General features: G+C 41.8%; 1 protein-coding gene and 1 long non-coding RNA gene across 7 annotated transcripts; one reads left to right on the forward strand and one right to left on the reverse strand.

Annotated features, from left to right (window-relative positions):
• The first annotated feature begins 703 nt into the window (after positions 1-703).
• Positions 704-14615, forward strand: LOC144721355 (rab GDP dissociation inhibitor alpha). The gene is made up of 11 exons (XM_078598918.1): positions 704-906; positions 3350-3457; positions 4650-4749; positions 5266-5400; positions 6193-6391; positions 7055-7186; positions 8113-8212; positions 8766-8937; positions 11524-11668; positions 13131-13185; positions 13546-14615. The coding sequence occupies exons 1-11, from the start codon at positions 862-864 to the stop codon at positions 13696-13698; spliced, it is 1344 nt and encodes a 447-aa protein (XP_078455044.1). The 5' UTR covers positions 704-861; the 3' UTR covers positions 13699-14615.
• A 49-nt stretch (positions 14616-14664) lies between these two features.
• On the reverse strand, positions 14665-26875 carry LOC144721356 (uncharacterized). 6 transcript variants are annotated; one of them, XR_013585887.1, is made up of 10 exons: positions 26710-26874; positions 25123-25164; positions 24482-24574; positions 24312-24375; positions 22809-22880; positions 20359-20494; positions 18575-18747; positions 17528-17576; positions 16204-16353; positions 14665-15348 (listed from the first exon to the last, which is right to left on the reverse strand). It is a non-coding gene; the product is annotated as an uncharacterized LOC144721356 (long non-coding RNA). The 6 variants fall into 6 exon arrangements; XR_013585884.1 differs by having other exon boundaries at positions 14665-16353; positions 24482-24724; positions 26710-26875; XR_013585883.1 differs by having other exon boundaries at positions 14665-16353; positions 24482-24727; positions 26710-26875.
• Between the last annotated feature and the right edge of the window lie 296 nt (positions 26876-27171).

A 27171-nucleotide genomic window follows, 5' to 3' on the forward strand; every position in this document is an offset into this window, starting at 1 on the left:
AGTGTACATCTAATGTTGCATTTGTACCCCCTTAAACCACACCTTACTCCCAAAGAGTCAACAATGGAGAGAAAATTACCCAAAGGGCCAAATTTAGTGATATGCTTTTCGTAAAATCTGCATGGGCAAAAAAAAAATCTGCATTTGCTGAGATAGTACAGTAGTAACATTGTGGTCCTCCTCTTTCCTATCTACACGTGTGTGTTGTTGTTTGAATGCCGTCTGTGTGCATGACTTCCACGTGTGTTGGTGACCATAACATTGAATGGGGGAGGAGGGGAGGGGGAGGGAGAGTAGCGGGGGGGAGGAAGAGGAGGGGGGGCAAGGAGGGGAAAAGGGGAGAGGAGGGAGGGGAGGGTGAGGAGGGGTGAGGAAGGGAGGGTGAGGAGGGGAGTGGAGGGTGAGGAGGGGAGGGGAGGGTGAGGAGGGGAGGGGAGGGTGAGGAGGGGAGAGAGGGGAGGGTGAGGAGGGGAGGGTGAGGAGAGGAGGGAGGGGAGGGAGAAGAGGGGAGGGTGAGGAGGGGAGAGGAGGGGTGAGGAGGGGAGGGTGAGGAGGGGTGGGGAGGGTGAGGAGGGGAGGGTGAGGAGGGGTGGGGAGGGTGAGGAGGGGTGGGGAGGGTGGGAGGGGTGGGGAGGGTGGGAGGGGAGGGGAGGGTGAGGAGGGGAGGGAGGTGAGGGGGGGCGTGGAGGGTGCCCGCAGAGAGGGAGGAGCACCGGGGAGGAGCCGGCAGGCGGCATTGCGGCTCCAGTCGGCGGCGGAGACTCGAGGCGCGGCGCTCCATCTCATCATCATAGTCGTCCTCGTCCCGCTGCTCCCCGTTCCTCCTTCGTCGAGTCTCCTCCGATCCGCCAGTTTCGCAAAATGGATGAAGAATACGATGTGATTGTGCTTGGCACCGGCCTCACGGTAATGCTGTAGCTTATTCACGTTCAGCAAGGTTATGTACAAATTGTTTTTTTTAAATATAATAATTGCACATTTTGTCGAGGTAGATTTTTTTGTTTTCTCTTCCGTTGATATCGAACGGCAGCGGTCGGTAGGCCGAAGTGAGACGCCGCCTGTCGGATAGATGTCCCTGCGAGGTCGCGGGCCGCGCGGCTCGGCGGGGCATTCAGGCGAGGCCGCAGGCTCCGCGGAAGACGCACGGGCCTTCATGGCTGCCGGGCCGTTATCTTTAAGCAAAACAATAAATAACATCGCTAAATCAGCCGTGAGGGAGCTCCTTTTACGAAATAAAATGTGTAAATTTGAGCAAATTGCGTCGTGATTGTGCTGCGTTGTGGTGTGTCCGTCTGTCGAGGCGGTGACATTTGCGGTGTTGGAAGCGATGACGTGTCAGGTATTCAGAGCAGCAGAGTGACGGACAACCGGAATCGTTCGCCTTCAATGTAATGTAATATTATTTAGTCTTTTAGATAAAATGTTTATCTGATGTCACAGTGCACTGTGTAGAGTGCGGGTGCGTTGTCATTAATAGGTTTTGTTTAAATACCGCGTAGCAAATTTATAGGGCTACTTGATCGATTTGTGGAATTGAGTCTAGAAATCGGAGGCTTTAAGATGTAAACATTGTTCTTTGCAAAACACACAGCGGTGAAGTGTCTTGTTTCTTTCATTACCAATTGCAAATGCATTCATTTGTTTATTATCTGGGCGTCACAATGTACCGTCACAAACCATAGGGGCATAAAAACAGGGTACGTGTGACAGAATTATGCTTTTGTTGTTTGAGGCGGCAAATCGGATGTAAATGTTGCTTTTGACACGGCGTCAATTGCCACTGGCTGTGTTGCACGCAATCGTGTTGCCCAAATCACGGGCAACATAACCCCGCCGTATCTCTAAATGTCCATATGGAATGGTGATGGCGGATGCGAGAGACGTGTGTGTTAGGTGTGGCTCCTCGTGTGCCACTTGCTGTTATTTACACAGTGGTGCTGCTGCTGCTGGTGGAGCAGCAGATGTTGAGGCTGCTGCGAAAATTTGGGTTGAGAATTCGCACTGGGAAAAGGCACCCATCGTAATTTTGTTTTTAATCACAATTTTTGCTCTTACCTGGCCACACCCTGCCACACACATGCAAAGCATCGGGTTTTTTTTATTGTTGCTTTGACTTTATTTGTTGATTTGTCTCGAATGCGGCTTCTGGAACAATGCTGAGGTGTGCGGCACTGGCTATTTGTGTTGTGCCCCCCCCCTCCCAGGAGAGAGCCGCCACTGATGTCTTCTATTAGCTTGTGGGGGAAACGTCCGCATTGTACGAGCACACACCCCTGCGGACTGGGCAGCAGCTGCTGCCATTTTCATTTTTAACACTTTGAATAGTCCAGACGACAGGACACGGGATCATTATTCCGTTCCCCCCCACTCACCACCATTCATTTATTTAAACATTATTTTTATTTGCCAAATGTGTTGGGATTTTTACAATTTAGATTTAACGCTGGTGCAAAAAGCTACCGCCTCACCATTTTCCACCAAACGTCTGATATAATTGGTGAACTGGCAGAGAGATTGGTCATTGAGTGATACTGGAGAAGACATGCTTTCAGCAACATTTTCTTCTGGCATGCCTCCAAAATAAGACTTTTATTATCATTTATATAGATGAAACAGATATTTTTTTTTCCCTGCAATCAATAATGGCATACAGCAGTGACAGATTAACACCATATATTGAGCCACCCCTCCAGACTGGGCTATGAAATCACGCATCGCGTGCCTCGTGCTAACTGTTTAAGGGCACAAACCCTGGAGGTTTTGGGGGATTTCCGTTGGGTGTAGCCGTAATGTACAGCACCCACCAGCTGCCGCACTTCTGTACAGTTACGTTTTGCATAATTAATATGCTTGTTTCACTTAATTTAATGCTTGCATTATTGGTGCATGAAAGGCAGATAAGGTGAAACACTGAAATGGGTGTTTTATAGCAGGAGTCCCAAGTAATTTAAAAGCCAACTGAAAATGAGTTATGATGCAAGTGCAAACTGTGAAATATATACACTGCCTGTTTAATAAGGCATCCATTGTGTGCAAACTGGCAAATCGGTTGTCCAGGTTTGGATTATTTTTGAGATACAGTAAGCCTGTAGCATTTGGTGCAGCTAATAATAGCCCAGTCAAATGTGTTAAGACATGTGTATATTATACCCAAGGAGAAGAACAATGAACAATACAGACATTCCTAGAAATGGGATTTGTTTTTAGGTGCGTGCACATGAAAATTATATTGGGTGCTTGTGTTGCCACTTCCTCCGAAGGCAACACTCAGCAGGAATATACAGAAACGCAAATTGCATTTGTATGTTTGTAGTCATGGCGATGCACTGACTGTTTCCATCATCTGCAGGAATGTATTCTGTCAGGCATCATGTCCGTCAACGGGAAGAAGGTTTTGCACATGGATCGCAATTCTTACTACGGTGGTGATAGCGCGTCCATCACGCCCTTGGAGGAGGTATGTTTGAATGTACATTTGTGAGCGGGGAATTATGCAGGCCCTGATTAGCCAGATGAATCCACTTGGACTTCTGCAGCACTGTATATGTAACAGCTGTGCTTCTGTGCATTCCCATCATCGTTATCACCATCAGCCATAATCGGTCCACTGCTGGATGTAGGTCTCCGTGAGCTATCACCATCTGCCACGGTCCTGAGTTGAAACAATTAATCTGTCCATTTTAAATCTAAATGCCTCAACATAGCAAACACTGGCTTGGCTCATTCTCTGCAGGTTGTTTTTTTTACTATCTCCCTTTGGTTTTTACGTGTGGGCCTTTGGCGTTGAACCAAGGTTTGCGCTCAAATGTAGGAGGTTGGCTGGCATATAAATAAGGGCTTCATGTATTTTTGTGAGGCAGAGTGAAGACACTACGGTCCCATGAACGTGTGCAAGATCATGTGCAGTAATGTTTTATGAGTGTTTATAACAATTCACAAATAATAAAATCCATTTCACACAAACAGCCCTTAGTTGCAAGCAGCCATTGGAATGCCATGAACCCAAGCACTTGAAAATAAAATGTCAAGTGGAATGTTTGGCAGTTGCAGCTCAGGCTTTGAATTCTCTGCAACACAACGCAAGATGTTCACCAACTGCAGCCTTATATAACAATAGTTGGAAGCTTCTGTCCATGAAAAAAAAACAAGCCAAATATTTTCTTGCCCTCACAAAAACACCGATGCTTAAGAGTATCCTTATACATCTCAGAATTAATATCTAATTTATTCAGTTTAACTTGGGAAGATGCTGAAAGCTTGAGGTTTTTTTTTTACAAATCCCGAGTCTATTGTCCATGATGGCTGTGTTGGTATTTTAATTGAGTTAATGGTACTTACATTGCAGAGTAGCATCCACGCCTGACTGTGGGAATCCCTTCGCTGACACCACTTAATTGGGTTGGAGATCACGTCCCATTGTCTCACTGCCACCACTGCCATCTCTACTTTTGGGCCTGATAGCCACGAAACGCTTCGGCGATTTATAAATTACTGCGTCTTTGTGCAGCTTATGTGCTGCTCGTGCTATGTTCAAGTGGGGCCTGCTCTAGAGGAAGAGAAGCCCCTGTTTTGGTGGTGGCTGGCATATTTTAAGCATCGCTCTCTATGGAGTTGTTGCACACAGCCGGCACGCGTGCGCTCTTCCGCAGCTGTACAAGCGGTTCACCCTGCCTGCCGGGCCCCCGGAGTCGATGGGCCGCGGACGTGACTGGAACGTCGACCTCATCCCAAAGTTCCTCATGGCTAATGGCACGTGCTGCAGCCATTGTGGGCACGTCACTCTGCAACCGTTGAACCCGCCATCACTTCATACCACACTTCTTTGCTCGCTGAAATAGTTGGAGACGATTGCTCCGTTTACTGAATCGGGTGTAGTAAAATTGGTTTAACTACTTGTTTTTTGTCAAGGTTCAAGGTGGGCATTGTCTGTTCTTGAGTTTCCATGTTAATTCCCTGCTAGAATGTAACAAATATGCATATGCCTTGGTTAATAATTGGCAGCATAGATAACCATTTGCTTGTAGAATATATCAGTATTGCTGTTTATCTGCCTTTCCTCCATGCGTGTAAATTTCCATTACACATTTGTATAAATATTGATGCACACCCATTGGATATTCTTACGATCTCACACAACATATAATTTGAGGCCCTCATCCAGCAGTGGATTGACAAAGAACTGTATTTGTCCATGCACAACAGGAAGCTCCGTCGGGTGATTGTTGTTAACACTAGTGTGTGGTTGGATGTTCCCCTCTTCCACAGGCCAACTGGTGAAGATGCTGCTGTACACGGAGGTGACGCGCTACCTCGACTTCAAGGTGGTGGACGGCAGCTTTGTTTACAAGGGAGGCAAGATCTACAAGGTTCCATCCACAGAGACAGAGGCCCTCGCCTCCAGTGAGCAGCGTCCCCTCCTGCACTTGCACCAGCATTTTATACTCTTGTTCGACTATATTAGCAAGGAAGAAGGATCATGCCCGTGCATCGATTCAGTGATGCTTTCCAATGGGCGTTTGTCCTCGAAAGCATTTCAAAAAATTATGTTTATATTATGCAATCTTGTTTATGCAAATTGCATCTCACAACCTTAACGAACCACAGACAAGCGGAAAGGCCAGGAAGCGAGCTGGTATCAAGAATTTCCAAAGGTCTTCATTCTTCTATATATTACCATGTTTTCAGATAATTAATGAGTGTTTATACATATTGGCAATGATAACGTTACGTTTAAAGCCACGCAGCAATTATTTCACGGTGTGCGACGTGTGGCGTCGTGAGATGACGTCAGTGTAATTATACCCTTTTAGCGCTGGTTTTGGCTCCAAAGTTTCGGGCACCCTTTTGATCAATTTGGCTGGTGTTTGTTTCCTATTGGATCACCTTTGAGAGTTATGCCCTCCTGTTACAGACAGCTAATGCATTAACTCTTTCAAGCTTCGTTAGAAAGCATTAATAAAAATAGCTTTTGGCATGCCGTAAAGGACAGTTGTGGAATAGCATATTATCGTTTACGCGATTGTGCTTATGTGTGTGCCCACTGGGGAGACAAAGACAGCCAGGCGTGGCGCTGGCCACCCATCCCCTCGTGCGCCGTGCTGACCTTCATAGGTGCTAGCTAGCAGCACTTTCCCCAACAGTCTGTTAAGGCTATACTTGGGGGGGGTGTATTTGTCTTTATCCTGCGTGCAGACCTGATGGGCATGTTCGAGAAGCGCCGCTTCCGCAAGTTCTTGGTATTTGTGGCAGAGTTTGACGAGAAGGAGCCCAACTCCCACCAGGGCGTCGACCCGCAGACCACCACCATGCGCGATGTCTACAAGAAGTTTGACTTGGGACAAGATGTCATTGATTTCACGGGCCACGCGTTGGCACTCTACCGCACCGACGAGTGAGGGCCTCCAGTGCACACATCAACAGCGGTTGCAGCCGAACGCATGCGATCAAGTTTTTCTTGTTGCCTATTCAGTGGTTATATAAACAGATTTTTCAGGATTGTGACCCTTAATCAGAAATGACCTGTCACTTTTGTCAACACTGCCTCATCACTGCCTTTTGGCACCTCCGATTAGCACGGCTGGCTATGTACGGCGCGAAAGAAGTTCAACGTATATGCAGATAAAAATATGCCATAAAATATAAGAAACTGTGTTACGAGTGAAGGGCCATTGCTCAAACTATTATCCAACGATATATACAATTGAAGATTATACTGTAGTGTTTGTGAACGTGGTGAGTTTAATGCATGTTGATTTGTGGGGTACATAACTGTCCATGCAGTCTCCTATTTAAACTACTATGTTACATACTTTTAATAACTTTAGAATTTTAACATAGCAGTTTTAACTACAAGCTTATTCTTTTAACCCCATTTCAATGCTGTAATTGTGCAAGTACACAAACGTGCAATTACCGACACAATTTTGAGAATTCCAGTAAGGAGACGTGTGAGTGTTGCAATGACTTTTATGGTGATGAGTAAGTGCGCGGTGGCTGAACGTGCGAACGCGAGCGGCGACAAATTTCACCGAGCAGAGTCGCCGTTGTGCCACAGTTACTTGGATCAGCCATGCTTGGAGACCATCAACCGCATCAAGCTGTACAGCGAGTCGCTGGCACGCTACGGGAAGAGCCCTTACCTCTACCCTCTCTACGGTCTTGGGGAGCTTCCACAGGGCTTCGCCAGGTTTGTGTGACCCTTTATTGCCGCACGTCGAACAACGATGATGTTCTTTTACCCAGGAAAGCCGAGAGTCTCTCGAGATTATTTGTCAGCAAAGGGCTTGCATTAGGGATGTTTGGCCAATTCCGTTTGAGTGTTAATGTTTGTGGGGGTAATTTGGAGAAAACTCGTGTATTTGAGGGATATCGCTGAAAATCAATGGAGAGACAATCCATTGAATCACCTCTGCACTTGTTTTTAGAAAATTTAGTTCTTGTTAAATCTCTTTTTCTAGGTGAAAATACCTTCACAATCACAAATTTTTACAACTTTTCAGAAACAACATTTAAGGAAAAATCATGGCCACATGGGTTGTGTAGCTCTCTCCAACTTGTGTTTGTGTTTGGAAGTATTTAATTGGTAGTACAGCAGCGGGACAGGTAACTCTCCGGGAAAATGCATTTTCATATTTGCACATCTTTTTTTTTGCTCTGATTAGAATAAAAGATGTTGTGGCCACTGCTTTGATCAGTTGGGCTGGTTCTCCAAGGGGCAAGTCCATCTTTCATATTTGATCATCTTCACGAGAATTGCCACCCCCCCCACCACCGTTATGGACAGATGGACAGCTATTACATCAACGCTTTCAACCTTGATTGTAAAGAATGAAAAAGTTATGCCTTTACATTTTTCGACTTGTCCTTGTAGTAGTGACCGCATTATCCGAGACTAATATGGAGTTGGCTTCGGGAAGGTTCACAAATTCAGCTGTGACGGTCCCACCTGATGACGGAGACTTGTGTTGCCTCCGAAACGTCGTGATTTATTATTTTCTATTATTATTATTTTTCTACGTGACTTTACCGAAAAAACCTAAGAGTATGAATCCTTGCAGTCACGAAAGCTTCAAATCTAGAATTAGGGTTGTCTGAGGCTGTCCTCTGCCGCAGGCTGAGCGCCATCTACGGTGGAACGTACATGCTGAACAAGCCCGTGGAGGAGATTGTGATGGAGAATGGCCGGGTGGTTGGTGTCAAGTCCGAGGGTCAGGTAAGGACCGGGCAATTTTGGTAGTTGTTCAAGTGACTCAGCATCTGAATTGTCTACACTCGGTATCATCATTTCCGTTGTGTTATAACGCAAACATACATCATAGGCTTGTGTTTTTGGGGGAATATAGTATTTCACGGCCATTGTTTTAAATGGCTTTTGCTAGAAACGTGAGCCTATGTTTCTTGTTATAAGGCAGTGTTTATTGATAAAGGTGATGCGTTGTTGTATGCTTTCTATTCTATTTCGGATTTCTATAGTCCCCTTTCCAGTGCTTTGTGCCTATACAGAATCGGTATCATTACTTGGACTGGAGGAATCCGATGAGCTCTGTATCTCTTTTTCACATGTCCAGTATACACCACTGCCAGTTCTTCCCATTTTTTTGTTCACTTGTAATAATTTGTTGGTTAACCAAAGCCTCGGCTGACTTAAACTGACCACAAGCCTTTGTTATCCCATCGGCCGCTTCTCAGCCAAGCGGTGTTGACGTCGTTTGTTCGAGGGGAAACCATCGTGAGAATGATGTGTGCCGCCGCTGTGTTGTGCGCAGGTGGCGCGGTGTAAGCAGGTGATCTGCGATGCCAGCTACGCGGCCGACTACGTGAAGAAGTCGGGCCAGGTGGTGCGTGTCATTTGCATCCTGAGCCATCCCATCAAGGACACCAACGATGCAAACTCCTGCCAGATCATCATTCCTCAGACGCAGGTCAACCGCAAGTCAGGTGAGCACACGCACGTATGTTCTCACCGAAGTGAGCGCGGAAAAAATAACAGCTGGCTAACAGAGACGCCTACTGTCTTTGCTTCGCATCAGTTAAGTTATTAATTTTCCAACAGCGACAAGAGTGTGTCGACTCTAATGGAGTTTATAATCCACTTGTGCACAAACTGTATCCAAGAAGGTAAAGAGAGATTGCCTGATCAGTGCAAAGTGTTACCAGTCATCCCCTTGTGGTTTCTGATGTAGTTGTCTGTGCTGTTAAATTAATACAGCAAAATGAGACCTTTTACTTTTTTGGTTAATGTGCAGTTGACATGATTTAGATGATTGTGTGGAAGGAGTTTGACCAGCTTTTGCAGTTAAAGCAATCTAAGGAGCGGTTAAATTAAATTGCAGAGGAGATTGGCTAAGTGCTTCTGACTGGTGGCTTACTTGGGTCCCAAAGACATAATTGAAAATGGTATTATTTTAACGGTAACACGGTCTCCCGATGTGTCATCTGTTGACTGCAATCTGTTGGTTATTTGCATATGCTATATTAAGTTAAGTTAAAGTTTACTCCTCCACTTTTACCAACCTTGTCACCCTCATCAAATCACAACAACGGGAGCGGAACCGGACGTGGTTGGATGGGTGTCGCGCTTAGGTTGACAATCGTGCAGCAACTCGAATTAACGCAAGTTTTGTGAAATTTCACGAGTCTTCTACATTTCTATCATCCCAATCATTTTTCAGAATATCTTCAAGTTGGAACACGCGGCATTGTTTCGCAATTTTCAAATTGTTGCCGCATGCAGATAGATTACTCCTGCTTCAATCTCGCCCACATAATTACGTGTTTTTTAAAATTGTTCTTCACTCAGGGATTTGCAATTATCATGCTGTTGCAGAGTAAAGGTGCATTAAGTGAAATTGACATGGTAAGATTGCTTTCTCAAAAGCATTGCAGAAAGAACAAATACCCAAATAGGTTTTTAAAAGCAAAGCCCACAATTCTCGCAGTGCATTAAAATGTAATGAGGTACACCATCACCTACACTGGAGGTGTCACTGTTCATAGACCATGGTGCCACACTGAAGATGTGTTGTGCATCCTCAAAGCATTTTAATGGAGGTGGTATGGTTTTCTTGTGCAGTTACACAAATGGCCTTGGCATTTGTTTAGGCACAAGTACAAGAGATGATGAATTTTTACAAGCCTCAGAGTTTCTATCTCCATATATTTAAAAGGCAAAGTTGTGAATGTGTGTCCAAAATGTTTAGCGTACTTCCCGACATGCAAGAAACTGGAAATTTGCCATGTGGGTACTTTCCAGACTGTACACCATGCAAAAATTAACAAAATACACTTTTTTTTGGGGGGGGGGGGGAGCTCAAAAATGAATATATTTTTTGCACATCAAGGTCAAGTGACGCATTGTAGTGTAGTGGTTAGCGCGCTGCGCTACGGACCCGGCGACCCAAGTTCGATTCCCGCTCACGGCCAACACTGGTGACGATTATTTGAACTGGTCCTGGGCCTATGTCGACTTAGCCTCAAACGAGTAACTGGTGTGGTGTGAACATCGCCACTGGGGAGACAAAGGCGGCCGGGTGTGGTGAATCCAAGTCCCGGGCGAAGCCGGATCGTAAAGCTAGTGTATTATAAAATAATTCCTCGGTTTTTCCTGTAGTTGGACATGCAAATGCTTTATACACACGTTCTTAATTTGATTTATGGACATTTAAAATAGCTGCATAGAGCTGTGCTGAGATGAAGGATGCTTTCACTGAATATATTTAATTAACAAATGACAGTATTTAATTAGTGCTAATCTTCTTCATAAAAAGTACAAGTATACGAAGTGAATGTCACTTCCAAAGAGCATTAAAAAGAAAAAGTCTATAAAAAGTATATTAATGAATTATGCAAGCATTTGTCATCCCTCATGTATTTCGGCAAATAAACAACATAATTGAGTTCCGAGAGAAGTTGAGAAGACTAAATGGTTGTCCTTTACTATTAAGTTACTCCAAATGTGCTTATATTCCAGGAACCATGTTAGTAACATATAACTACAACCAATCTTTGTGCTGCAAAAACAATATATTTACTATATATGTTACTTAATATTTATGAATCTTTTTTATGGGTTGGAGCAGTGGCTCAGTGGTGAGCGCACTGCGCTATGAACCCAGGCCACCCGAGTTTGATTTCTGGCCATGACTTAACGTCGGTGGTGATACGCTTACTTGTTCTCGTTTCCCCACTTAAACTCGCACTGACCAGCTTGAGGCATGCTTAAATGACCACCATGACTGACAGCATGGAGAGGCCTTCATCTAGCATTGTGTGTGTTGTCTACTTATTGGAATATCTGTTGTCTTGTACTTGCACCCATAGAAAGGAGACTTGTGGTCTTCGTGAACTCTAAAACTGGCTAAATCGTCATCCTGTTGGTCTGAAAGTGCTTCTGCAGCTGTGCTTTAGAAATGTTTGTGGGTTTTGTCTCGCACAAGACTGTTGAACCCGTGAACGACAAATGGGATCACCGCTGCACTAACGACACGTTTTCTCCCCTCTGCCACCTCCCCCCCCCCCCCCCAGACATCTACGTGTGCATGATCTCGTTCGCGCACAACGTCGCGGCGCAGGGGAAGTACATCGCCATCGTCAGCACCACCGTGGAGACGGAAGACCCCGAAGCCGAGGTGTTGCCGGCCCTGCAGCTGCTCGAGCCCATCGATCAGAAGTGAGCAGCAAGCAGAGCTGCCTGGGGAGACGCAGTGCTTCAAGCGGGGTCAACTGTGGCAACCCAATCGGGTCCACCTGTTGTTTAGATTTTTTCTCTGTTTACCACCTTTTTGCTAGCAAGGTGCCATATCCCTGTCTCGCCTGGAGAAGGTAGTTCCTGTAAGTGGACTAATTGCCATCTGTTTTTCATCTGTACGGGGATAGTGTTGCCCCCTCGCGCAAAGCGTGGGTTTTCTCCGGACGCTCCAGTTTCCTCCCATTTGTAAACACGTGAATTGGCTGAAAACATCTGAAAATAAAACCCAATGCAGAGAATCCTTATGAAAACGAGCTCTGACTACTCGGTGTGGTTTCTGGAAAAATAAAACAAAATAAATATCGGTGTAATTTCATGGGACAATCTAATCGGTTAAAGTCGATGTAACGCCTGCTTCTGAGATCATTTTAAGTGAACTCTGGTCCACATAGTAGGGAGCAGCACTTCTCTTCTGCTCTGCATATGATCGTAATAATTGTCACATTTGTCATTCTCATGTTTACATTTTCAGAACTGGAATGTATCCATGGTGCAAAAGCAAATTCATTAGTTATTTTTAGTGTGCAGACATCGGTGATCATGCTGAGACCATAAACTCGCAAAACTTGCAAACCCGGCCTCATCACGGCCGATTGTTTGGATCTGAACCCAGGATCTCAATACTGCCAGCTCAGCTTGCTGACCTCCGAGTCACCAGGCCACCTAGCACCTGCCCTTTTCAAAAACTCAAGTTCTGTTTCCATGGTGCCAAAAAAATCAATAGAACCCACTGTAGGTGGTGTCCGTAAGCAAAACTATGGCTTTTAAGTCCTTTAAATTGACTCTCAAAGTCCAAGTGGGTACTCTTTTGACTTGGACAAGTGAACATCGATGGATGCCAAATTGTCGCCGCAATAGAAGTGGCTCTTTAGTTCTCGTCAAGTATTCTAGTTGGGGTACTGCCACAAACCTGGAGGGCATGACTAGCTTCTCCATCAACTTGCACTGAGTGACCACACTGCTCTTGCACTATAATTATAATTCATAAGCTTGCAAATTTGTTTAAATTTTATTGTCAGACGTTTTAAAGGGGATTAATTTTGCAATGCCATTAAGTGCCAGACTAAGTGGTTTTATTCTAACACCCAAGCATGCTGGATTTGTGCAAGTGAACAGCTTAATTATTATTATAATTTACTATAACCTTTACATGTCATTTTTAAAGCAATTAGTTTGGTAGCTTCATTATCAGTAGAGAACTACATTGGAATTTCTGACCACTTCTCCCTAAGTTACATTGGGAGAGACATGTATACGAGCAGATGATATTCAAACTTCCGCAGCGAAGATGGGAACCACATCCATTGTTATGTTTATTCAAGTAGGTGTCCACTTTGTGCGGTTTAAGTATTAATTTAAGCTTTTTGAACCTCTCACTTTGCAGGTTTGTCACTGTTTGTGACATGTACGAACCCACCGATCTTGGACTCGAAAGCCAGGTAATGGTGCATTGCTTGTTCGTCATAGAAATGCTGCAGTCATGACTGGAAGAATGTTACTGTTGAAGCTTACATACTGTTCTACCAATCAAAACATCTGTCCAGAACATTTCATTAACTTGGCATCATTACAGCAATGTGGAATCTTCCTTTTGAGAGCAAATGTTCACTTCCTTTGCTCAAAGCTCCCTTCTGATCTTCCTGTAAAAATCAGTTTAAAAAATCTCTTCCCTTTGCTCAAAAGAAAATCATGTCTCGCCTATTTGCAACGGCGAGTTGAGAAGCAGTCGTGTCTGCACCTTGGATCAACATTGTACAACGTAACATTGCGATTTGTAATGTCTCATTCCACTTGTTCAGATTTTCATCTCGCGTTCCTACGACGCCACCACTCACTTTGAGACTACGTGCAACGACATCAAGGACATATACAAGCGCGTGACGGGCGCAGATTTCGACTTTGAAGAAGTCAAGCGCAAGAAGAACGACATATTTGGGGAAGAGGAGCAGTAATAAACCCTATCAAGCTTCTTTCACTTTTTCCCCAAACTCTTCCCTTCCCACTCCCCTCCTTACACCCAACACTCCCACGAGTTGGGCTGTCGGTACAGCCTAGCCAATAAACCACACCAATTCACACCTCTTCACCAGTGACGTACGTAAGTCTCCATGTTGCAACTGTATGAAGTCCTGTAGGGAAATTCAGCTAGAACGACACTCGTGACATCTTTTTTTGGGACAAGAGTTAACGGTGCAATTTGCATGTAATTATATTTGTGTTAACGTACCCTACTTGCGAATTTACAACTGCAGGTGGTCCAAGTGAATTGTACAGAACCTAATTCAAATGTTTCACTACAGCTACCCCAAGTTATAAAAGAATGGCTGATAATTGACACGCTTAGGTTGGCTTCCCAGAGAAGCTGGCGGCAGCAGATGTGATTTCCCACGCAGAGGTTTGACACTGATAACGGTCCAAAACATGAAGTAACCATGAATCTGTTTGGAGTAAAACAGTACAGTATTAAGAGTAACAAATTCCTTTTGAAGTTGAGTTTTGATTGCACTTTCTAAGTTGAAAAGCACTCATTTTAACGAACATTCCTGCTAAAGTGGGCAAGTTTACATGGTGTGGCAAAAAGTGAACCACGAACGGTTGTAATTTATTCGGCAACTGCCCTGCTGCTTTAAAGAAGCGGACTGGACCACATTTTAGACTGTAGCGTGATAACTGCCTGGTGTTGTAGCCGTTGTGCAATGATATAGTAACGTAGTTAATCTTTAACGAGTTATTACAGTTATGATCCTCAAGTTGAACAATGTATCACAGTAGTATCGATAGTATGGTCATCTTTATCATGTTCTGATGAGGAATTAAAACATTGGCATCATGGTTGTAAATCTAAATAAAGAACTGAAGGATGACATGTCATGAGTTTGGATTGCGTTTTATCCACAACACACGTACCAACGAAAATATCTTAATGTGAATATTTTTATTCCAACAACAAATGCAAAACATGGAAGGATTAACGTTTGAACAAAAAATTCAACTTTTCTGGGAAACGTGGTTTACATTTTCTATCTGTAAAACTGTTGGCTTTAACAAATGGGTTTTCTTTAATATAAATACGGTAAGCAATTTTAACATGCAGATTAATTCAAATCGATTATAAAGATTTGTACTTTGTGATTCAACGTTGCTAAGAAATGTAAAATTATGCAATTGAAAACCACGTACTTTAAAGAGATTATGCCATCAAGCCCATTGGTATATAAGAAAATAAACTAAGCTAATGTCTGGTTAACACATCACTACATGTTGAACTCTTTAACACATTGAACAGATACAAGATTTCAGTCAAAATATGTTGTAAAGAGTAAATTCTCTTTGAAAATAATCAAATGTTTAACTGAAAAATTATCATTTGCATTGGAGAATATAACATGCAGACAAGTCTTTCATGTCTCCATGAAAATAGAATATTTATTACACAGCTCATTGGCTGCACGGCCTCTTGGGAGTGCCTAATTTTAGCAGCATTCAATAGAAGCGAAACTGGATAAATTTTGACGTTCATTGCAGCTCATGAGGAGTCCGACTTGCTTGAATCAATGCTCATCTGCCAGATGTTACAGGCAATGGACCTTGTCAAATGATGTCTGTTGTGAACATGAAATTCATGAGGTATAGTTACATGCTGTTGACATAGGTGAGGTGGTGGGAGATAGATCCCACAATTCTTGCTCTCGACTTATACCACCACTGCGTGCTGAACCTGTATCTGAGTATAACGAACCATTGTTATTGGATTCGCCGGAGTTTGATGACCCGGATGATTCGCAATTTGGACTTGAGGTAACACGTGTGCCCTCTCTAGAGATGTTTTTATCTTGTGTCACATCGTTGACTTTATTCCTTTTTGAATATGAAACCTGGTTTGCCATAGAGAAACTGCACGCATGTGACTTTACAACACTTTTTTGGTTTGCGTGCTTAACTCTTTTTCCAGGCTTTTCTTTTTGTCTCCAGCTAGGGTGAGCCTTTCTATTTCCACACTTTATTTCACCGACAGGAATTTTTTTTTTTAACTGTATAAGGCGAAGAGGAAACCCCTCGTCATCAGAATCGTCATCCGAATCGTCTTCTAAGCACAAAGGATTGATAACTGTCCTAGTAGGTTGCTCCTGTGAACTCAATCTCTTGACAGCTCTCGGCAACACCTGTTCTTTCAGTTCCATTGTAACTTTCTCATCTGTAACTGGATCCACTTTCTCCACTTTATTACCACACACTACCTGAGGCATGCATCTGGCTGGTTGCTCGGTGGACAAATCACGGTTGGTTTGGGAAAAGCCGTGTTGAAATGCCAAGTTTTTCTGGTTTGCTGCTACGCTTTTGATTTCCTCGTGGAGCTCACTCATGTGTGCTTCGAAGTGTGCCTGCCCACCCAGCAGACGACTCTGGAATTCGTGAAAGTTATTTTGGTGATTCTGAAAGTTCCCATTTATCATTACCTGTTGGTTTAGGACTTCTCCCAGAATCTCATTGTGCTTGGCAACTTTGGTTTCAAGTCCCTGCAGCAGATTGTTCATCTGTGATATCACGGAGTACAACAGTTCTCTCTTCTCCCGCTCTCTCGTCAGCTCCGTTTGAAGTTCGTTTATCTGACAATCAGGAATGCAAGCAAACGAGCACTTAAATTGTGAAATTTAAACATTTGAAAAGAGTAAAGTAATTTCTGAAGATAATCACAGAAGCATATGACCATCCTAAAAATTAGAAAAGCATGCGGCTTGGAAAAGTGGCACAGTGATTTGGTGGCCGAGGTGTATCGTGCACTGCACAATGAATGTACAAACCTAAGTTTTATTCCTAACATCAGTTTTGAGAGATATCTAACCAGCCCCTCAGTTTACCAACTTGTGCTGACCATAAATATGAAGTATGATCAATCTCCACATACAGCAACTTCACAAATGTTGTCAAAAAGGTTGTAAATTATTCTTTACAAAAGCATCGTGCTGTTTAAACTCCTCAGCAAGGTGATCCTCAGGCAAATGCATGTGACATGAATTGGACACAAGGGGGTACAAAGGGCAGTTTTTCATGTATCCTAAATTTGCACTAGCAGACCAAGATTATAGCCATTTTCGCTTTTGGGATTTCATTTTAGACATACATTTTTTTTGTGTACGATCTTTATAACCTATTTTTACCAAAACAAAATTCTTAATAAAACAATTAAGAGCTAAGAATTTAAGTGAGTTTTCTGAATTCACAAATATACAAGCACATAAACTGGATGCTCAAAGCCAGGCTGGATAACAGCAGATGGCGCTGTTCTGGCATGTAACGATAAGGCTCTATAAAATAATTTATGCAGGGTTTTTTATTTGGATTATACAGTAATGTCATGAAGCTTTGCATTGTCATTATTTAATGTCTTTAAGACAATGATTCTGGCTATTAACTTATTTTTTTTTACCCTCAAATGTACAATCACCTTGGTGTACAAACGCGTTCTTGAATGTTATTATTTAAAATGGTACATTATGACGAAATTATCCTGATGCAAATTTGGATATGTAATGCCGGCGACATTTTCAGTGGACGAAGGCCTTTCCATGTTGTTTGTCATAGGAATTTGCTTGACTATACTTGACCACACTGGTCAGTACAAATTGGTGGAGAGGGTGCCATGACCAATACTGATATTCTTCATTGATGTTATCCATGGCTGGGAATCAAACAGATAACCAGGTTTATACTATGTTCCACTGCTCCCCCACAGTGGATATCAAGTATGAATTTTATTTTCATAAAAACATGTATTTTTACCTTTTGTTCCATGTTGCTTATAACCAACAAAATGTGCTCCAAGTTTTCCCTAGAAGCAAAGAAGATGAGTTCAAATAAAACTTGGGAATTGTATTTGCAGTGGTGCACAAGCAGACAAAATACTCATCATTGTAATTTTCACATTACCTTATAGCAAAATACATTGCAGGCTAAGTTTTGAGGAAATGCCAATGGGTAAGTCTCTGTTCATCCAATGAGCTTTTTTCAAACAAATATTTTTGCTGCACTTATGGAAACAGGCATCTGTGAATGAGTCACACAGTAATCTTCCGAAAGTGTTCCATTATTCCTGTTAAAAGGCTATGATAAAAGGATAAAAGTTCACCCACATCCATGTGGACGAGGGAAGTTTCACTCGCATAGAATTGTGAGTGAGCTAATTTTCATACAGGAAACATTAAAAATATATTTTTAAACTCCAGAATGGCCATACTACTTTCGTGTTCAAATTAGAAACTACAAAATGTCTGCAAAATGTCAGCTTGGCTGTGAAGGCAAGTGAAACCATAAGGATTGCTCAAGGTGAGAAAATGCTTTGCATAACTTAATGGCTAAAACCCTTAAACATCACCATGGTACCAATGCCACAGGTTAATGGCATGTTGCTATATGAACACAGATCATGGCAAAAGTGCATTATTATATATACCTTACTCTTTGGTTATTTCGGTAAAGTCACGTAGAAAGAAAATAAATGAAATAATAGAATACGACGTTTCGATTGCAACACAAGCAATCATCATCAGGTAGAACTAAATTTGAGAGACAAAACACAGACACGGAGACACAGACATAGAGAGAGACACAACATAGGCACATAGTGATCCAATGCCCCTGTGTCGTGGTCTTAAATAGAGAAAGAGGGGGGGGGCAGAGAGAGAGGTGGGTCTGCTGGAGCAGAGAAATTAGCATGTCAATGAGAGAGCTGTGTGGAAATCCACCCCGCGGTGGCAGGGGGAGAGAAAGACCCAGCAAGACTGGTAAATTCCTGCAGTCATGAAAGCTTCAAATCAAGTATATATATACCTTCTCTCATTTTCTTTTGAAATCATCTTTAAATACTCCAGCTGTTCAACATAGTTGGAGGATTGTTTTGGCAGCTGCCCCTGTGCCTGGTAAATGGACGCAATTTCCTTGCCTTCTGCACCGTGGAACAGTGCAAAGGACTTGTATTTGTCATGGTACTTGAAAGGCTCTGACTGAAAAGTACAAACACAAAAGCTATTCAGACCATGTACTGCAATTCATTGTTTTTAGGCATTAATATACACCTGCAATAACACAGATTTACCATTAAAGTCACAGCAGTTCATAGCTGCTGAGGATAATGATTTACACTAGAAAAAAAAATTAGAATCTGATAAAACCAAATAAACAAAATACACATTTGCCTTGCTATGAACAGGCGATTGGAATATTGGCAACCTTAAATTATAAGACTACCGACTTAAATGCCAAATATGGACATCTTGTACCTAGCAGAATAGAGATTCAACTTGATACCAAAATTGACTGCTAATTGGCCTACCTGTAGTCCTGGATAAATTTATTCCCAAGGCAGCGATTGCATATTTTTAGCTCAGATCCCATGGCCACAGGGCAAAATATGTCTATGCCACGACCTTGCAGTCAGTAACACGGGAGTTATGAACATGTTCTCAGAAAGAATGATTGATTTAAATAGTGAAGAAATCTGATTACTATGTTATTTGCTATGCTGCATTTGTGGGGGAAAAATGTGCTCTGCTCTTTCCATATGAAATAATCTAATCGGTTCTGCATATTTTTTGTATATGCATAATCCTGTATAACCCCACCATTCGCGATTGACTTTCACAAAATTTGCCGGTTTAAATACAAGTCATTGCAGGAAACCATACATTTATTAATCACCATTATACATTTGTTATCACTGTCATCAAATATTACACTGCCCTGTGGTATCTTACAGAAGACCAGTGCTCACACTGTGCATTTGCTGTGCTATTAGTTAGCATGGACATGTGTCCCCAAAGCATTGCTTGGAGCTGCCTGTTAAAGTGGCATAATCAGTCATGCGTGTAACACATTTACTAACCAATTTAATTCTGATGCACCAGAAATAATATGCACATGCATATAAACTTGATTGTGCGACAGCAACAACATCTACTGCAAAATGTGCACTTCATAATATGCAAATGTAGCACAGACTTTAATTAAACTGCCATCTGTTTACAGATGCACTTCAGTATTAAAAGGTTGTACAAAAGACAAATCTATTGACATCACCTGTGACTGTACAATGGAAGAGGCAAAAAGCCTGTGGGTAGGTAATGCAGACAAAAACAACACTACAATTGCACACTATGATTGCAAACTAGTGTCGCAAACCAAAATTACCTTCACAAAGTATATATGCTTCACTAAAAGGTCCTCTGTAGGATTAATTTAGTAAATGGATACCAGGCATATGCCACCAAGCAAGATTGTATATTGGTATATAACTGTTCAGAGATGCTAATAGCCAAGTAAGCAGAGTATTAATGTTCCATTACGACCACAAATTTGATCAATTTTACTTCCAGGTACATCAAAATGTCATTTTTTTGTAACAGTTAATTTGCTTTCATTTTTTTTACTTGTTATGCAAGTAAATTCATTTCTGGATAATTCCCATTAACATTAACTACATTACACTGCCTTTCAACAGAAATAATAATGATCACGCAGGCATATGATGCCTTAATTCCCTCGCGAGACTGCCAGAGATAAACATGCATACTTTTACAGCTTTCAGCAACCTGGAGCAATTTTAACTATTTGCTCACCTCCATCTGTGATGGCAGACAGTACATATTGCTGGCCTGAGCTTCCACCATGCTCTGGGAATTGAAGAGAAGTTGTGAGTCCCCCTGGCTCGAGTAATTGCTTGGAGGCTCGTGCCTCAGGCTCAGAGCGAGTCTGCTGGAGTTGGATGAATGTGAGGGACACACATAATAGGAAACGTGAAGCCTTGTCAATTTTAGTAACATCCACACCGTGATTTGATGACTTGTAAGGTACAGGAATCACAAATTCAAGAACTGATTCTTTTTTTTCTAATTATTTGTTGTGATGTCTAATGCGTTCAGTCTGATCTGCAGTCGACTCTATTTCATGAGCCATATATTAAAACTTACATGTGGACAAACACAATGCACTGAACAAAAACTTGGCACATTCAACAATAACATTGTCCCGAGATTTAAAAAATTGCATGTATTGGGCAATGGATATGTAGAGAAATGCACTGTGAGACATTGAGGACTTCGTGGATTAAAACAAATACTTTATTTTTTATTATGATATAACATACATACATTTGTACATTATAAATTCTCAAACACAAAATGAGTGATCATGACAAACACACCGTAGGTGAACTGTCATTTTGTTAAAATAACGTAACTGTAGTCAATGTATTTGATTAGATGCTGTAATGTATATACGTATATTTTTCATTTTCATGTTTTCTGTTATCGAGGAATATAAATGGCCCATTAAAATTCGAAATGTTTCCTCCAGTTTTAACTTCTAAAGGAACTGTGTAATTGGACCATTATTGCCTGGAGTTCTATTTCATGGTTTATTATTGCCGCAAATATTTCCAACCACATCACGTGGGTTTGAACAATATTTCAGAGGGATTTGAAGGGCCACAAATCAAAGCTTGGACTGGCAGACCTCTAAAGACTCTAGAAATAAATATGAGTGTAATGCATGTTATGGCTGCTCTCGGATAATTTACAATCAATCATTTAAAATGGCAAAAATACAAGCAATGCCTTCAATCTCACCCAACCTGACAGCCCATCCAATTTCAACATATTTGCACTAGATGTATTATTGATCATAACGGAGAAATCAATAATAAATACCTTTCAAAACTCCAGTGCAGCTGCAATTTTACACCGGGATGTTAACTTTATATTTTATCCTATTATGCTGGTTTGAGCCGAGGGAGCTTATATAGCAGTTGCCATATATTAAAATATATTCGTGGAAATTATACAAAATTGCACGAATGTCTAATCAAAATCGTACTTTGTTTTTATCAACACAGCCCTTTGATATTTCTGACATAGTATTGTCTTAAAAGTATGTGTAATTTTTTCCTTTAAATCCATACCACCATCAACAGTAAATATGGGTTTACAGTGGAGAAACATATATTGTGACCTCCGTTGAGGCTATAATAAATTAACATTCATGGGATCTATATTATCAGAGTATGTTTTTTGTTGGCATTTTGACCACAAGTATTTTGATGAATGCAGACGTGATTCCTTGTAAAAGGTTTCAGTTTGGTGTTTTAACAACTTAACACCTTTTTTGTTGCCAGATAAAAGGGAAAAAACCTCTTCTCATATTTTGGTACTGGCAAAGGTCCTATGATATATATATAGAAACATATATATTTAATTTATACCTACTAAAATATATGCAGATGCCTCTTTTAACATGACATGCAGCATATATAAAGATCATAATACGCCATGGTCATTCGACTGCTAGATAAGGGCCTAACGTTTCTATATAAATCCATAACTAAAAAAACTCATTCACATTCTGAATGCAGTCTTAAAAAGTCCTTACCACATTTGATAATTCTGTATTTGTCGACAGAGTATTTATATTTAATTGGTACTCACAATTTTGTCAGATTAGATTATGATGTACCTACATGTGTTAAAGTATACACGTTTTTTTCCAGATACTGTGCTTGAAAATGGTTTGGAGATGGTGTCACATGTGGGGTGGAGGGGGAAAAGTCTCTCTTTCAAAGCAAATTTCACCCCCACCCTGGCAGCTCAGTCTATCATCATAGAGACTGTTCACTTAGCGACTGCATAGATCGCCACCCCTGTCCCCCTTAAAGATATACGATGGGCTCACCGCTGCCTATTTTGTCACGTCTTGAATTGTTACACAATTGTGCATGCACATATATATCTTCACACGTTTTTTTTATTTAAAAAAATATCATGGCAAAATTAATAGGTTTCCCCTGACACCATACTGTCATGGCAGGATAATGCATTACGAGGTGAAGATTCCCTCCTAGATAAAAAAAAACATAGGTAGTCAGCGTGAATGATTGTTTAAAATAATCACGAAGAAATGGTCATTTGTCTTCATTTAATCAGTGAGTGAAAATAATTGGTAATTAGGAAGTGATCATTTTGGTAATGTACATGCTATACCGCGCCATAATAATGTATATTAGGTTCACGCTTACCTTGGATTAAGGCTGTATAAATCACTTGCATTGCAGGTGTGAGTGTTCATTTTGACTGGTAAGTTCCCACACCTACACAGAGGTGAATGCACAATAAATACAGTATTGTATAAAAGGACAAACATGCACTCAAAAAGCAAGACTTGCAGAATAACGAATTCTTATGGACTCCATATGAATGTAGGCAACTACCCAAGCTTTTGGCAGCCAAACCGAGGCAGCCTAATAAGACGAACTGACAACCGTTCAATTCCTGAGGATGTGCAGAATGCTCCTTTAGCCTCCACTGTGAATCACCTTCACCCTTGGCCCCAAAAGTGAAAGCGCATGACTCAGTTCAGCGTCTTGGGCCAGCAGCAGATGGGGCAATGATCAATAATTCATTCGGCAGACTGGGTGGTCAGGGGTAAGAGCAATGTAGCACCTACTCGGGTGTGTGTGCCCTCTACTAATGAACAGCCGTGCCATCAGTGCCGCCCCCCCCCCCATTGAGGCTACTCTGGGTGGATGGGGGAAAACTATTGTTGAAGCTAGAGGGTCAATGTTGAATGATATTAATGATCATTGCACCTCATCACTTTCATCGACCGGATAATACAGCAGCTGCAGTTGACACCTGGCCTTAAAGTGTTTTCTGCGCTTATAGCAGTGGTGAGAAACGATTTCCTTACTCACTGATGACCAGGACTTCCACACACCTTTCGCGGGTCCGCACATTAAAACACACCTCACTCACTTCTGACATTACAAGGGTCTCTTTCTCAATGAGGGAAGTGATTGAGCACACTAAGCTTATAAGTAGTTTTGTTACCTAATGGAAAAGATTCCCCCTCTAGTACTTGATTATTGCAGCCAAGATGATTGCAGTGATGGTTAAATATGATTTGCGGGGTATTTCTGAGTGGGAGGCCTCATGTCGCTGCATGCCCTTATGAGATGAAGTCACAAATCATCGGATAATATGAGCCAAGAATGGCTGTGTGTCCCGCACGTGACGTTACTCCACGTCGGCCAGCCCCCCTCATCAATAATAATGAACAGGTGACGTCCTCCACATGGACCCTCCCTCATTAATACTCATTAGCCGACGACGTCACTACACATGGGGGGGCGAGGCGTCTCCTCCCCCCCCCCTCAGCGTCAACTTACAACCCTCACTACAAAGGCAGAACCCTCACATCACGCTATTGAGACATAGAAGTAAAACGGATGTCCTGATCAACAAGGGATTATAATTGCACACGAATTGATGCAATTAATATCAAGTTGCAGGCTGCTTTTCAGTTGCAAGTTTCAGATTTACTGCAATACACCCATCCTTGGACGGGCAAAAGGCTAGTCAGAAGATATTGTCCGTGGGCTACAGTTTCCAAACTCTGGCAGTCTCGTAATTACAAACTGGAATGTGGAATTTCTACCACTAGTTCAATGCTCATTAAGAGCAGGAAATCACTTTCGACTTCCTCACGATGAGCATGCTGGGCTTGTAGTTCAAGAGGTCACCTCTTCAATTCGATCTCCCGGCGTGGCGGTTGAAACGGTGTAAGTTTCTTAAATCCCTCCGCCTCTGTCCGTCATCCAGCAACATAAAAGGGTACAACCACAGTTGTTAGGTTGAAGTCGATTTGACAACAATTCGCGTGTGGTGGGGTAAAGGGTGGGTAACGCCCCACCTCTTTCGAGACGTCTGGCCACCGTGGAAGAGTAGACCAAAACACGATCCAGTGAAGGGGGGCTCTCTTGAGATCCTCCGAGTGAAGACTTTTCTGCCAGCGTTGGGAGAGCGAACAATTATGGTTGGCACCTTGACCTTCAACACCTTGACCCTCAATACCTTGACCTTCAGCACCTTTGCGTTGAGGGTATAACTATGGGTCCCTCCTCGAAGTATCCCCTTTATTTGGGTCCAAGAATCGCTACTGGGGAAGGAGGTGCGAGAAATGGGGATATGGTAAAGGGAGGATGGATGCCATGAAAAAATAAAAATAGGCTTTATCCTTTCTGGAAATAAAACAGGTGTTAAGATTTTCAACCACCAAATAGATACCTGTGGTAAGGCACCCAAGTCTGGTGTAGGCCAATTAGTTTTAAAGACAATGCATATATCACTCATCACGAATGCTCTGGACCCATCTTCTTTGTCTGAGGGAAAGGCCATTCCCAAGTCACTCTGAGGATCTGACACTTTGTGCAGACACAGACACGCAAAACAATCCAGCAGTGGATTGACAATATGACTGCACATGCGAATCATGGTCTACAGTATTAGCCTGTTATACACCTTTTGTGTTCAGTGATATATATACACACATACCCAGTTACTCTTGCATGTATCAGGTCTCTTGGGAGTTCTCACCTGTTTAAAAAAATATGAAATGGGTTTATAAAAATCGGTACAAAACAAATTCAAATAAACAATTTCATGCAATCGCTGCTGTGAATTGCGATAAATTAACAGAATCAAGCGTTAAGTAGGCCACGCGTAATATTTGAGGGAAGTTACAAAACATGTTAAGTGTTTATCTTTATTTTTTTTTTAAACGCGTATGATCTGAAACTGGCAATAAGAAATAACTTGATAAGTAAAAAAAACTTATTGCGACGTCTGTACGTTTTGAAACACCGGATTAGAAGACCCTTCGGAAAGTACGGCAGGGACCACACACAAACCCACCGGATTTGAAGTGACACAATCTAATATTTACACCATTTGAACCTCCTTTTCCAGTAGCAAAATATGATAATTGTTTTTTAACCCTTTTATCTGCCAACAAAACTGACACCTTTTTTACAAGGAGTCATGTTTGCATTGACCACAATACCTGCGGTCGGAATGCAAGCAAAAAAACACAACTGATAATGTATGCACTGTCCTTGAAATATTATTAACCTAACAATTGCTTACTCTTTGGTTCTTTCGGTAAAGTCACTTACTGTAGGTAGAAAAATAAAATAAACCACGCAACACAAGCGTCAATCATCAGGTGTGCCCGAAACGTCGTGTTTTATTGTATTTTTTTTTACCTACAGTACGTTAATTTTAAGAAATAACCAAAGAGTATGGATTGCTGCAGTCACGAAAGCTTCAAATAAAGACTTAAACTTTGCTGTGAAAATTCTGTACACGACGGAATAAATTGCGAGTTCCACTAATCCGGATAATATCCTGCGGCCTAACACTGACGCGGCTTCAATACCACAAACTTCTTCTTGGATCTTTCGGTAAAGTCACGTAGAAGGGAAATAATAAAAGATAGTTTATTTTATTATTTATATTATTTTATTATTTCCCTTCTACGTGACTTTACCGAAATAACCAAGAATATGAATCCCTGCAGTCACGAAAGCTTTAAATCGAAAATTAAATACCACAAACTTGCTGCTGTGGCACTGAGCGGAAAACATAAATAGCATTTTATTTACTTTAAACTTTCGTGACTGCAGGAATTCATATTCTATGGTTCTTTCGGTAAATTGGCGTAGATAGAAGAAAAAATAAAATACAAATAATTTAAAAAATATTACGTTTCGATCGCAACACAAGCAATCGTCACTAGGATGGCGATCGAAACGTCTAAATATTTTTATTCATTTTTATTATTGTATTGTTATTATTTGTTTCTGTCTACGTGACTTTACCGCAAGAGCCATAGAATATAGTATTTTTTTGTCATCACAATTTAAATGATCACCACTGTACTGGAAAAAATATATACGATACTTTCTTAGAATACGAGTGATTAAACAACTATTTTGAAGCAAACAAACACATCTTGAGTAGATTACAACAATGTACTGGCGAAACGTATTCAGACTGTAAATGTTGTGGATTTGTTCTCCAACACAGCGGTGTGCTGTACTCGTAACGAATTGGCATGTTCTGTTTACGTGACAAACTTACCAATTGGCTGTGTCGGGTGGTGGTTTAACGACACATTTATATATTTACACGATCTAACAGAATTTTTTTTTATATTTTATAGATTAAAATTTCCCCTCACGACATCGACTAAGAAAAGCGCGCGCTTTTCTTAGTCGCTCACCGCCCACGTGCCCCACGTCAACGTGCCGTGACGTCATCCGGGCCCCGCATGACGTCATCGCGCGATTTCGCTCTAGTGACGTCACGTCACCCTTGTTCGACCAAGCTCGGCGGCAAAACATCAACAATAACAACAACAGCAGCACGTTTAGGAAAACGATTGAGGTGCTGTGGCAAAGTGGGCAGGATGAAAATGGTACATAAACTACTCTTAGGTTCTTTCGGTAAATTAGTCACGTAGGGAAAAAAATATGAATAATAAAATATTCATAAATGAAAATAACTAAACTAAATCACGACGTTTCGGAAAAAAATTACTGT

This window comes from Lampetra planeri, chromosome 11 (assembly GCF_965212315.1).
Source record: "Lampetra planeri chromosome 11, kcLamPlan1.2.h2, whole genome shotgun sequence".
Lineage (NCBI taxonomy): Eukaryota > Metazoa > Chordata > Hyperoartia > Petromyzontiformes > Petromyzontidae > Lampetra > Lampetra planeri.

Coding starts and splice junctions, on each gene's coding strand:
- LOC144721355 (XM_078598918.1), top strand. CDS start 862: ATGGATGAAGAATACGATGTGATTGTGCTTGGCACCGGCCTCACG. Junction 907..3,349: donor TGCTTGGCACCGGCCTCACG/GTAATGCTGTAG, acceptor CATCATCTGCAG/GAATGTATTCTGTCAGGCAT. Junction 4,750..5,265: donor AAAGTTCCTCATGGCTAATG/GCACGTGCTGCA, acceptor CCTCTTCCACAG/GCCAACTGGTGAAGATGCTG.